Consider the following 13550-nt stretch of genomic DNA (forward strand, 5'->3'; position numbering starts at 1 on the left):
TGCCTCCCTGGGAAGGTTGGGAGAGCTGGGTCAACCTTCACCTTGGCTCCTCACCTCCCAGTGGCCCTGGTGGGCCTGGGTCTTGAGCTGAAAGATCCAGTCACCGGCACTGACTTCGGCACAATGGGGCACGGTGAGGATGACGGGGCGGCACAGCAGGAGGCCTGTGGGTCCGCAGGTCACCGAGGGGCTCAATACTGTCTGGGTCCCTTCTGAAAGCGGGCTGGGGGAGGACACAGGGTAGGAGGGAGGCAGTGAAGAGTTCGGCAAAGGTGCAGGCTCCTGCTGGGCTCCCAAGCCTGCCCAGGGCCCGGGAGGTGGAGGGCAGCTCTTTGCCACTCAGGACTCTGCATTCCCAGAGGTCATGGGGGCAAACGAGGCAAAGAAAATGGCATGAATCTTGAGGTTGTTTCCAGATTTTTGCTGTTTCACTGCAACATTATCATAGCTCAGAATTCCTTGCTTACATTTTCCAAGGTTGTGTAATTTTGGAAGGTATTCAATAGGTTACACTAAAGTGCCCTCCAGAGAGCTGGTTCCAATCTCTACTCCCACCCACGTGCCACAGAAGGCCATGTTCCCACTCTCTTGCCAGCAAGAGGGTATTATTCGGAAAAAGGTCCTTGCAAATTCCTTAATAATAATAATAACAATAATAATAAAATCCCAATATACCTCATGTTTTTTTTCATTAGTTTTCTCTGACCGCAAATTAGACTGAACATTTTCTCATAACCTACTGGCCAGTGTGTTTGTGTGAGAGTGTGTGTGTGAATCACTTGTTCATATCCTTTGCCCATTTTCACAGTGAGATATTTACTTTTTCTTATTGATCTACAAAGTCTCTTTACATAGTAAGGATATTTAGCCCTTTGTCATACTTGTAGCCAGCTTGTCAATTGCCTTTGAGTTTTACGATTTATGGTATTGGTTCTGCAAGTTTTAAACATGGACCCAGTAAGATTAATGCTTTCCTTGGAGGACTGTTTGGTCTTAGCACCAGGTTTAGAAGGGGCGCCAAGTGTGGGCACGCAGCAAGGGATGGGAGGAAGAAAAAGGAGCAGGGGCTGGGGCTCTACTCACAGGGTGCTTTCTGCCTTGTTGATGAGTAGATACATCTCGTAGAACTTGCCCTGGGGAATGGCTCCATTGGGCACCAGTAGGCTGACCCCTAGGGAGAGAGGGAGGTCAGCAGGGAGTCCAGGAGCTCAGGAGAACAAGGGTTTGGGAAATTGGCCCCAGTTTGGGGCTGGGAGAGAAAGATATCTCCTGAGCTCCAGGTGGTCACCAGCCAGGGGTGGGAGGGGGTCTGGGGACTGGATGCAAGCAGAGGCCAGGCCACTGACCAGTGCTGGCTTGTCTAGGAAGACAGGGGTCTCTGACATTGCTATGGGGTCTGGAGGTCCAAGTGCCAGCCCTACTCCTAGCTTAGTGTACGGTGCTGGGAAGCTGTTAATTGCTGGCTTTGCAAACTAAGATGGGCGCCCCTGCCCCTCTGCTGCTAGTTCTAGGACAGTGCTTTGTAGATCTGCTGAACTACATAGTACTATTCTCTCTCACACAACAGAGACACTGAAGCTTAGAAGGTGGCTGGCCCAGGGTTCCTCTGCCCTAGTGAGGGCACAGGCAGGCCTGAAGCCTAGCTTTTCTAGTCAGACCTCTCTATTTTATACTCACTTCCTGCCACCAGGCCTCCCTTTCCCCATCTGTGATATGGGATTAGGGCAGCCCTGTCTTCTGCTGGATGGGTGTGGGGGCAGTCCGCAGAGGAGGTGCTGAGGCCAGGCTGACACACAAGCAGAGCAGGGGCTCACCTGTGCCAGGGATGCTGAGCCTCCCACCCAGGCAGCCAAAGGTGCCGCTGACGCTGCTCCCCGGGTCTCGGGGCAGGCCCAAGAGCTGCTGGGAACCAAGGCTGGCGCTGCGCAGGTGCAGGAGGTGGGTGTCCCGGGCGAAATCACTAGGGTATGTGCCCGGCGGCAGGACCCCCAGCAGGTCAGCCCCGTCTGCCAGGCCTGGCCCAGAGCCCGTGGTGCTGGAGCTGTAGACCTTGACCTTAAGGCTGGGTAAGGGGTCCAGCAGAGGAGAGTTGGTCATGGGGATCTTGTCGGTGGAGTCCTGCAGGGCATACACGGGTCCACGGTAGATGCCGGCACTGGCTGTCAGGTCAGGAGGCACAGAGGGGTGTAGGAGCTGCGGGTTGTCTGCAGGAGTGGGGGCTATAGTCAGACCCAGCTGTGCCCCATCTCACTGGCCCAGCTCCCACTGCAAAATCCCACCCAAATGTCCAGCTGTGAAAGGCTCAATTGCTGCCAGCTGCGGGAAGCTTTGGGAATCCCGCAGCCTGGGTCACTCCCTTCCTTCTCTGTAGTTCTCTAATCCATACCCATCCACATAGTTATCTCTATGGAAAAACCCCGGGAGGGAGTCAGGAGCCTGGCTCTGGTCTGGGTACCACCAGAGCCCTCTGGGTATCCTGCCTCTGCCAACCACCCCAGACATCCTCAGGTTCTTACTGGGCCTGGCCGTCTTGAAGTTGACAGGGTGGAAACCACCAGTCAGGGCGGCAGATGAGTCAGTGATATCTGTGTCGAAGTCACGGCAGTTGCGGCGGTACACCACCACCCCCACCGCCATGAGGATTGCCACGACCACGAAGACAGCCACCACGAGCCCCGTGTACAGCGCCGCGTCCCCTGAGGCCTCCAGCACTGCGGGGACAGGAAGACCACATAAGGGGCAGCACAGACACCAGGCCCTGGGGGAGTCAGGGAGGCCCTGGGTCCCTGGAAAGGGCAGGGCCCAGGGCCAACCAGCACGGTGCTGAGTTCCAGTCTGAGCCCCGCCTACACAGGCTGGCAACCTCAGGCTAGCCTTGAACCTCTCTATCAGTAAAATGGGCTCGAAGTCCCTGCCTTACTGCCCTTCTAGTTGTGGCATGAGAAGAAAAGAACAAACATGTTCACACCATTTGTTAACTTGTTGCTCGCTGCTGAGGAGACAGGGTCTGTGGCTCGGGGCCATGCGGCAACATAATTTGCCCTGTGAGCGCTGGGGTTGAAACCTCTGAGTCTGCAGCAATTTCCATAGGACCAAAGGCCCTGGCTCTGTTAGCTTGGTACGTGGATAAGCTCTTCTGGCTCTGTTATCTTTGTAAGTAACTGTTCTGAACTCTTCTTCCATTCCATGCTCTGAGGGTGGGAGGTAGAGGGATGGGGAGCTGAAGGAGTGGAATGAGATGCACAGCAATGCGGTGGAGAAGAGGTGGGCATGTGGGGAGAAGGATGGGCCCAGGGAGGTAACCCATGGCTACACTTTCCTCCCCCAGGCAAACATGGCCAGGCAGGAAGCCTCAAGGTCAAAGTGGCAGGGTCTGAAGTAGGGCTCTCTGGTGGAGCTTTCTACAGTGGTGGAATATCCTATGTCTGCAGTATCCGGTATGCAGCCACTAGTCATGTATGGCTCCTGAACAACTCAAATGTGGCCAGTACCACTGAGGAACTGAATTTTAAAAAAATTATTTAATTTTAATTAAGCTAAATAAAAGTTTAAACGGCCAAACGTGGCTGGTGGCTTCCACACTGGACAGCTCAGGGAGAGCAAAATTGGCGGCCAAGATGGCTGCTCTTCCCCTTGCTTCCTTCAGGAGCTCCAGGAAGCACCTGTCCACACGCTCCCTCCCTGGGGGGCCCTCAGAGAAGTAGGCCTGCTTCCTCTGCCTGGAGTCCTCCACACCCTGCACTTGGGGTCAGCCTGAGGCTTTCAGCAAGGCAGGGCATGGCTCCCAGCCCCGGATGTCTGCCCACTTCCAACTTCTGTCCCCCAGTATCTCTCTTCAGCAGCCCTCACTCTTGGGCTCCTGGCTCAGCAAAGAAATGGCTGCCCCAGCTTGGCTCTGCCTCCTGTTGCCCTCACTAACACTGGGGCCACTTGCCTGGTGATTTACACTCGAATCATCCCCAGCCCGAGCCCCAGTGAGCTCGGCCAAGGGCCCCACTGATTTTATGATTCCAGAACTATCTGGAAATTGTGGTTTAATTACCATGGGCCAATCTGCTCAAGTGGCTTTGCTGCTCTGGTATGACTGCAGTGGCAGTGCAGCCTCTGGGGCTGGAGAGCGCACCCCCCGGAGCTGACGCAGGGCAGCGGGCATCACAGACCATTTGGGAGGCTTGGCCCAGCTGCTGGGGTGGAGGTACAGCAAGGGGCATGAGGGGGAACTGCAGTGGTGATGCCCCGGCCCTGGTCCAGAGAGGAGGGCCAAGAGCATATGGTTAAGAACACCAGCTTTGGCTATAAAAATATTTGGGTTCAAATCTTCACTCTGCTACTTCTTGCCTGTGTCTCTGGCCAAGTCCCTTCTTCTCTCTGAGACTCAGTTTCCCCTCCTATGAGAGGAAGCTCAGTAGGGTGTCCTAGGGCCTTTCTTTTCTGTCAGCCAAGGGTTTGCCTGTCTGCCGGTGATGGAGATGCAGACACATGCAGTGTCACGTGTAGATGGTCCCATGGAGGGTGGGTAGGGCGGCACCTTCAGCTCTCCCTGCCCTGCACCCTGATCCCGGGAAAAGCCAGCCAAAGAGAACCAGGGATCCCCCAGAGGAAAGAGGACAGCCATGAAAGGGGACTTACGGTGGCTGTTGGGGTCGCTTAGAGTTTTCTTATCTGTCAAGGGAAATAAAGGGAAAGACAATGACATAGGTGACAGGGAAATAGTGGCAGAGAAGGCAAAGGGAAGGATGAGATGAGATGATGGATGTGATGGGGGGACAGAGGCCCTGAGGACTGCCACGCTGCAGGCTGGGCACTGAGGCATGGGGCCGGGTTTGGGGGACCCTTACATGGCTCCAGAGTCCCCACCCCCAGGGCCCCACCTTCCCTGTGACTCACTTTGCATACACAGGCCATCTGTGCAGTTCTTAGAGTCGAGCAGCGTCCCGCTGCAGTCACGGCCTCCGTTCTGGGGTGGGGGCGCCATGCACTCGCGGCTACGCCAGTGGGCACACTCAGTGCTGCAGGCTGACCACTTGCTCCACTCCGTCCACGCCCCATCGACTGTAAAAGCAGGGCATACAGGAGTATGTGCACGCACAGACATGTGCACGCAGGGACATGTGCACACATAATTACGTGTGCAGAACACAGCAATGCGCCAACACACATGCATGCATACACACTGTGGAAGGAAATGAGGAACCCAGGACACATGTGTGCCACACAGAGAAATCCACATGATATCCACATAGCCCCATGCCAATGAACAGCCAGATGCACCTGGCAGGTGGACAAAGAGGGTACAGATAGATGCATAAGGTCATCAACACGATACAGCCCAGTGCACAATTTACACACAAAGACACAAACCCAGGGTAAAGAAAAACAGTGTAGGCACAAACATACAACCCAAGGGAGAGAACACAGCACATGTGTGGGGGTAGGGGAGCAGAGGGGCTGCACAGAGAGAGGAATAGGAGGATGGCTGTCAGTGTGTATAGGGTCTGTGGCCACGGTGTGTCTTAACAGTTAGGGGTAAGAGGCTGTCCCTGAGGCTGCCCCTCTGAAACCTTGGCCTGGGGCTGACACACTGACACTGAGAACCCTCAGCTTGGAGGACAGAAGGCCCAGGCTAGAGGGTCAGGAAGAAGGGGCCACCACTCAGACCCTCTGCCTCTATCTCACCAGCAGCCCAGGGCAGAATAAGTCAGAGATCAGAGCATCTCGTCAGCCTGGGCAGCCAGCTGTGGGCTTGGGACAAGCACCTTCTGCTCTCCATGCTAGGGAGAGAACGGCTGTCCTGGCTCTGGCACACAATACAGAAGGTGGGACAGGGTTCAGGGTGGGGCTGGGCATGGACGAGGCACCTTACCTGGGCAGATGGTGGTGCAGGCGGTCTTCTGGAAGGCCTGGCCCTCGCAGAAGGCCCCTCCGTTGAGTGGGGTGGGGTTGGTGCAGCTCCGGGTGCGCTTCTGCCAGCCTCGGCCACAGCGGTTGGAGCAGGGCGACCACTCTGCCCAGCTGGACCAGCCACCATTCACTGCAAGACGGCAGCTGTCACCTGGTTGGCCTGGCTCTGGAACCCTCTGCCCTCCCCCAAACCCATCCCTCACCCTGACGAGGCCCCTCTGCCGAAGCCCGGCCTCTCTGGTGAGACCCCATCTGCCTACAGTGTGAGAGACTCAGAAGTGGCAGGCAGAGCTGGGCTGCAACCATCAGCACCAGAGGGGACCCGGGAAGTCACTGTCTATGCCCCACCTTGTTGTAAGATGGCAAGGAAGGTCCAGAAAGGGCTGCCAGTTGCCTAGGGTCATCCCGGGAGTAATGGGGGCCTGGGACTGTGCCTGGAGCTGGAACCTAGTACAGGGCTCTTTCTAGAACTCTGTAAAGTCACCTCAGCTGTGGCTCCACTCCTCCCACCCACAGGGCCCAAGGGAGAAGCAGAGAACAGCTCACAAGCCTGGGCATTTGTCCCTAACTCTACAAGGACAACAGGCCTCTGGGCATACTGACTGGGTCCTGCCTCAGTCCCCAGACTTGGAGAGAGTTGGTTCTTCTCCTTCAGAGTTAGGCAAGGCATCCTGAGAACTGGGGAGTGCTCCTGGCTGGGAACCCAGGAATGCCCAACTTGGCCATGAATTTTGCTGTGTTGTGACCTTGGTCAATTCACTTCCCCTCTCTGGGCTGCATCCTCCCTACCAAGCCAGGGGTCCCACCTAGCCCCAGGCTCTCCTCCCTCCCTTGACCGTGTCTGCCCCTCCCACTCTGAGAGGCCCGCACCGTAGACGATGACGGTGGCAGTGGTGCTCCGGCGTTTGGCCACGATGTTCTTGGCCACGCAGGTATAGTTGGCAGTGTCTGACAACCGGGCCTGGCGGATGATGAGGTTGTGGTCGATGGTGAGCAGGAAGTTGGTGTCCTGGGTAGGGTCGATGACATCCTCATTCTTGAGCCATTCCACCTACAAGAGTGGGAGTGAGGGGGCAGTGAGGGCCCAGGGCAGGTCTGACCATAAACAGAAGAAGGGCAGTTCTACCTGGGTCCACATCACGGTCATGGCAGTGAGGCAGGGCCTCGGTGGGACTGGACACTGTACAGCTCCAGGGTTAAGAGCGCCATTTGCCAGCTGGGTGGTCTTGGGAGGGGACTTACCACTCAGGGCCTCAATTTCATCGACTGCAAGATGGAACTGAACAGCACCCACCCTACAGGGATCCATTGTGAGGATTACACGAGTTAGAATGTGTAAGGTGCCAAGAACAGTACTCAGAGTAAGTTGAGTTAAGCTAACTAAATAAGCGCTGGCCAGGAGTATCTGTCTTTATCATTAACTCCTCCCGGCTCTACTAGCCAGGATAAAAAGCCTGGAAGGTGATAGGAAGAAGGTCCCTGGGTCTGGCAGACCTGGGTACAAACCCCAGCTCTGCCACTCACCAGCTACCTCACCCTAGGTGGCCACTGGGCCCCTCCCAGCCCTGCTTCCCTGCTGTAGGATGGAATGGTAACATCAGTTTGCAGGGCTGTTGCAGAGACCAGCATGCCAAGTGCCTAGCATATATGGGCTAGGGATGTTTGTCTGAGCCCACTGTGCAGAGGAGGGTTTGGGCTGGGAGAGGCTGAGCAATGAGTGCACTGTTTTGGGATCAGACAGGGCTGATCCCAGGCTGGAAGTCAGGGTCCTGACTACCCCAACCGTCCACTCCACTGGGCAAAGTTGAGATGCAGCTCTACTCCCTGGACCACCAGTGCAGGGAGTATGTCTGGAACAGAGGTAAGGATGGCGAGAGAGGACAGGCAATCCAAAGACTGTGTGGTTTCAGGAAGGGGTGACCGGCTCGTGGGGGAGAACACACTCATCCACATGCAGGATAGGACCCTTTGGCATCCAGAAAGCTGAGGCCTTGGGTTCCGGGTGGGGCAGGAGATGGAGACTGAGCTGGAGGTCCACCTAAGGAGCTCCTGAGTTCTGGGGATTTCTGCCCTAGCCACCCCATCCTGTGGGGTTATGCCTGTGGCAGACCCAGCTGGGATCTGGCATTGCTGTGTTCTGCAGAGGTGGCAGTTCTCTTCTCTTTGCCAAGCCTCGATCTCATCTGTGAAAGGGGTAGGGCTCTGGGAGACCAGCACCATGGCTGATGGTAAATACCGTGCCTGCCTGGCCTCCGCAGGCATGGCCACAGGGCTGTGCTCAGTGGTCTCTACGTCCCCGCTCACCTCGGCCACGGGCACCCCCTCCGGCGGGCGGCACTGCAGGAGAACCTCATGGTCCAGGGGCACCTCCTTGCCCAGAGGCTCCTGATCGAAGTTCTTGCGCAGGTCTGGGAGAAGCGAGAGGGTCCCAAGGCAGTCAGGTGTGGGGAGAACTGGAACCTGATGTGCTACACTGTGGCCACTGGGTGGCAGCGCAGACCCAGGGAACTGTTCATGGGCCCACCTGTCCTTTGCCTGGGAAATTTCCTCTACTCCAAAGGAGGGGCTCACCAGGCAGACTTAGGGGAACAGGGTTCCCTCCCTGACTCTGGGATCCTAAGCACATAGTGGCTCAGGATGGGGCAGGAAGCTGCCAGCTTCTTTTATACAGAAGTAGATGAAAAGAGGCCCAGGTTCTGGGTCTAGGAGCCCTCTCTGAGCTGGCATCCATGTGCTGGGATGTCTCTGCCACAGGCATCCTCAGCCAGGGATGCTGGAGGAGGCCCCACAGATGTGAAGTTCCCTCTCCAGCATCCTCGGGGATGGGGAAGGGTCCTGCAGGGACGGGGTGGGGGTCAGGGTGGCGTACAGGCGATGCGGACGTAGGCTCGGCGACTCTTGGTGGTGCCCGCAGAGCTCCAGGCCACGCACTGGCACCAGTAATCCTCCAGCCCAAAGAGCTCCTCCACCTGCTGCCGCGACACCTCAATCTGCACCTCGCGTACCCGCAGGCCTGGGAGGAGAAGAGAGTGCTGTCAGGGGGCAGGGGCAAAGCAAGGATGTGAGGCACAGGACACCCCAGGCCTTCCACCTCGGGTCCTGCTGGCTCTCTCACCCAAGTGCCCCTTTCCATCCATTCCTCCTGTCTCCTGTCTCTACCCTGGCCCAAGCTTCATGGCCACTCACCTGCACATTTCAGTGGCTAACACAAGCCCTCTGCCCTTCCAGTGCATCTTCTACCTGGCAGCTAGTGTCATCTCCAAAATGCACAAGCGGTGTGTCATTCCTCCCTGATATGAGACCCTTCATGCGGGCTCTCAGTGGCCTGCAGGCCTGTAGGGTCATCCCCAGGAGTGGCTCTGAGCTGCACTGTGCATTCACCGTCCCTACCCCACTGCAGCCTCACCCGGTGTCTTCCAGGCTCTCATGTTCCCTGGCTCTGTGGCTACACAGCCACGGGGCCCTTGCACATCAGTCCCCTGCCTGGAACTCTTCTGTCTCCTCTGGGCCCAGTGGCCTCTCAGTCCCTGCCAGATTTCGGATCAGCCTCACTTCCCGAGGAAAGGCCCCTCCACCCTGCGCCTCCCCCACAGCTCTCCCAGCACTGCTCGGCACTCCCCTCACTGCACCTGAACTTTGTCTATGCAGCAATCACTCCCCTACCCAGCCTCGTCTCCTCCCAGCACCCACCATTAGCTGGACTCAGATTATTTATGGACGCATTCATGTGTTAAATGTCTGTCTCCTGCAGGAGAACAAGATGGGGCTTTGTCCTGCTCACTGCTGTGGCCCAGGGCTTGGCACAGAAAGGGGGCTCAGCACGTGCAGAGGTGAGACACCTGCTCTCCCTGATCACTACTCAGGCCATGTGGGCGCGGAGCTGAGGAGGTCCCTCTTCCAGGGAGCCCCTGATCTCTCAATGGCTCCCTGGTCAGGGCCTGGGAAACTTCCTACATAACAGGACCTACCAGCCTATACAAGGGGGTCAGTAGGATTTCAGTCAACCATCCCTCAACGAAGCCCTCCATGCTCAAGAAAGCAGGGAACCTGCCAGGAATGGGGACATTCATCTGAAGTTCCTCCCCAAAGGTTATAGAGGCCTCTTCCTCCTCCAGGAAGCCTCCCTGACTGCCTTGTGTCTCAGAATTGCTAAAGCTGCTCCTCCCTGCCACAATGTGTCCTATCTCATCCTCTCATTGCACCATGGATTGTTAAGGTACGCACAGCCGGTGGCATGGTGGGTAAGGACAGGGTTGGATGGCTGGACAGGTTTGCGTCCTGGCCCCACCCTCAAACCCCAGCTGGGTGACCTTTGCGAAGTTACTCAGTCTCTCTGAGCCTCGGTTCCCTCATCATAGTAAACTCTCAAGGTAAACTCTAAACAAGTTATGGTGACTACTCCGCCACAGCGCCCAGCCCGGGCCAGACACAAATATACTCTGGCAGGTCATCTGGATCTCAACCAGCTTCTTCTGTTACCTTTGAAGAAACTGAGGCCCAGAGAGGGTAGGTGGCAGGCACCAAGTCCCCCAGCAAGCTGCTGCAGAGCGGTCAGCTCCCTGGCGTCTTTCCCAGGTTAGAGCTTGGTCCCCTCACCCACAACTCCTCTCTGGACCTCTCCTGATGAAGTCACTGCTATAACTCTCCTATTGTTGAGGAGGGTTGGGTTCTTGTGCAGGGAGTCCAGACAGGGGGGACAGCCCTGTCCTGATGGCCAAGGATCTAAATGGGAGGCGACTAGGGGTTTGCCATCCAGGGAAGAGGCTGCTTCAGGGGTGGGTGGCAGTGCCTGCCTGCCATGGCTGCCCGGGGGCTGGCTCCACAGTCAATGCTGCATGGCCCAGGGAGCAGAGCCCAGCCCCTTGCTTACCAGACTGTGAACCTGGAAGAGTGGGCCCTTTTAAGGGGGTCATCCATGCAAGGTTTCAGCAGCACCAATAGCTGGACAGAAGGAAACCACCACCAGGGAGGAGGCGCGACACCTCGTCCATGATCACCAGCAAGCAGAGATGCAGGGAGCATAGGATGGGGACCTCTGGTGTCCCAGGCTTGAGGTCTAGCACCAGACTGCCCTCCCAAGCATAGCAATGTCTGGACCAGGACACCCAGGGTTGGGCCGCCTGCCCCGATCTGGCACAAGTTGGTGGGGGGCTGTTCTGCCTCTCCTGGCCTCCAGTCGTCCTCTTCTGTTTTCAGGCCTCAGAGAGTGCTAGGGAAAGCCAGGGCTAGAGAGTAGGAGGCTGAAGTGGAATCAGGCCCCACCACTGCCAAGGAAGCTCTGCCCATTATTTGCAGCTAATGGGGACAACAGTGCCCCAATTTCTAGGGCTGGCAGGGCCTGTGTGCCTGGTGGCAGGGAAGTAAGAGCCATACTGTTATTATTAGTAATAATCACAGGGGTATTATTACTATACTAACGGCCCGTGAGGGGCCCCAGCAGGCACACTGTTCCCTTGCCTTGTCCAGACCCCGATGGCTGACCTCTGATACAGGCCAGAGGAGCTCAGTGGGCAGAGAGGTAAGGACCGTTTGAGAGAAAGAGGCCAAGGAAAGCCCAGAAAGAGGACAGAGGAAGCAGGTGTTTATTGACTGCCTGCTGGGCCCTGGCATGCTGCTCTGTGCTATGTGTGCCACCTGGCTCTACCCTCACCAGGACCTTCAGTCAACTTCCCAGTTTACAAAGAGAAGAACTGGGGCTCAGAGAGGTTGAGTGACTTCCCCAGGGTCACTCAGTCAAAGAGTGGGGGCAGCTGGCAAATATGTGTTGTTTAGTTTCCCCTTAAAAATTCCTTTTTCTGGCTGGGTGCAGTGACTCACACCTGTAATCCCAGCACTTTGGGAGGCCGAGGCAGGAGGATCATGAGGTCAGGAGATCGAGACCATCCTGGCTAACGTGGTGAAATCCCGTGTCTACTAAAAATACAAAAAATTAACCAGGTGTGGTGGTGGGCGCCTGTAGTCCCAGTTACTCGGGAGGCTGAGGCAGGAGAATTGCTTGAACCTGGGGGGTGGAGGTTGCAGTGAGCCGAGATCATGCCACTGTACTCAAGCCTAGGTGACAGAGCGAGACTCTGTCTCAAAAAAAAAAAAAAAATTTCCTTTTCCATTTTTATATTTTGGGTGAGCATGGGACTCCAAATCTATTGTTTAAAATTATGTTTAAATTGTGGTAAAATACACATTCTATAAAACTTAGCATTTTAACCATTTGTAAAATACGGTTCAGTGACCTTGAGTACATTCTGGAGTATGGTTTTAAGCCTGACTGGTTCTGAAATCTGTGAGCTTTACATGACAAAACAGAAACTAAAGAAGGGGGAAAGAAGGACAGTGACACAGCACGCCAGGGAGACAGAGACTGAGACAGAGAGAGGGGGAGGGAGAGAACAAGAAAGAAGGAAAGCAGGCACATAAGGAAAAGAGAGAGGGAGAAATGAGCAGGGAGAGGCAGGGAAATCAAGAGAGCCGAAGAAAGAGAAAGCAAAGGATCCAGACAGAGACGGGAAAAACAAAAAGCCAGGAAGGCTGCCCGGGAGCCCCGAGTCTGGGGTGGGTGGGCTCTGTCCGGTGACTGAAGCGGGGTCCCACCTGCCTGTCTTAAGCCCCAGGGAGGGCTTTTCACCCTGAGGGCTCTGCACTATCAACAGGGACCTGGTGGCAAGTGAGCAAGAGCCCCTCACTTAGACTCGAGGGCACCCTGGGGGCAGGCTCAGTTCTGGGAGATATGGGGAACCCCAGGGCTCTGCCTCCTCCTCTGGGAGTACCGAGGGTCCCCCACACATCCGAGAAGGAAGGGACCCCACACTTCCTCACATTTCCCAGTTTCGGCTGCTCTCCTCTCTCCCTCCAGATTTGGGCTACATCCCAGCACCACTTGAACGGTTATTTACTTAATACTCTCAACTTTTTCTTTTTAACCTAAAACAATTTATTTCGACGCAGGAAATGCCGTATCATTATTGTGAATGGAAACCAGTATCACTTTCCACAAACAGAAGGAACTGTAAAAATAACGATTGCATTGAATTCTGGGTCGGTGCCGTGGGGTGCCAGGGCCGTGAGGCAGAAACCTGCCCTCTTTGTTAAACAGGGAGATTGGCAGGTGTTTGGGAGGGCTCAAGAGCCCCCACCTGATGGGAACTTGCTCCCTGACAGAAGCAGAAGGATGGAGAGAAAATGGAAAGGGAGTGAGGGCTCACGGGGCACTCCGTGCTATCGAATGCAGTGGGGATGGTCCCAAAGTCAGGCTGGGACACGTGGCCAGCATTTGGGGAAATGCTAATCCAAGGTGAAGCCCGGGGTGGGTGGTGGGGAACTGAGGACCAGGGGGCACCATGGCTGTGTGAAGTCTCACATGGAGCCAGGCCTGTGCCTCTGGGCCTGGGGGGTCCTGGGGGTTCCAGGCACGTGGGGTGGGCTTACCGGTGGCCTCATCCAGGCCTTCCTGTGTGACATGGTCGTTCTGGCTGACCCACTCGCCGTTGCACTTGAAGTAGATCTGCGTGGCGGGGAAGGCGCGGCAGCGGAGCTCCACAGGCTTGTTCTTCACAATGTAGGCGTCCTGTGGCTCCTGCAGGAAGTAGGGCAGCGGCTCTGCCGGCGCCGACGGGAAGGAGTCAGGGAGCACCTCGCTGCCGGAATCAGTGCCT

General features: G+C 56.2%; 1 protein-coding gene across 2 annotated transcripts in view; it reads right to left on the minus strand.

Annotated features, from left to right (window-relative positions):
- Positions 1–13550, minus strand: part of UNC5B (unc-5 netrin receptor B) — a 90848-nt gene that overhangs the window by 9353 nt on the left and 67945 nt on the right. Inside the window, exons 2-12 of one of the 2 annotated variants that reach the window (XM_025397397.1) lie at positions 13324–13548; positions 8771–8914; positions 8206–8309; positions 6772–6952; positions 5864–6031; positions 4888–5052; positions 4630–4662; positions 2517–2711; positions 1815–2204; positions 1084–1171; positions 55–223 (exon numbers count right to left, since the gene is read on the minus strand). In XM_025397397.1, coding sequence (XP_025253182.1) covers positions 55–223; positions 1084–1171; positions 1815–2204; positions 2517–2711; positions 4630–4662; positions 4888–5052; positions 5864–6031; positions 6772–6952; positions 8206–8309; positions 8771–8914; positions 13324–13548 — 1862 coding nt within the window. The remainder of the gene's footprint in view (positions 1–54; positions 224–1083; positions 1172–1814; positions 2205–2516; positions 2712–4629; positions 4663–4887; positions 5053–5863; positions 6032–6771; positions 6953–8205; positions 8310–8770; positions 8915–13323; positions 13549–13550) is intronic. The other variant, XM_025397398.1, reaches the window with a different exon arrangement.

Source organism: Theropithecus gelada, chromosome 9 (assembly GCF_003255815.1).
Source record: "Theropithecus gelada isolate Dixy chromosome 9, Tgel_1.0, whole genome shotgun sequence".
Taxonomy (NCBI): Eukaryota; Metazoa; Chordata; class Mammalia; order Primates; family Cercopithecidae; genus Theropithecus; species Theropithecus gelada.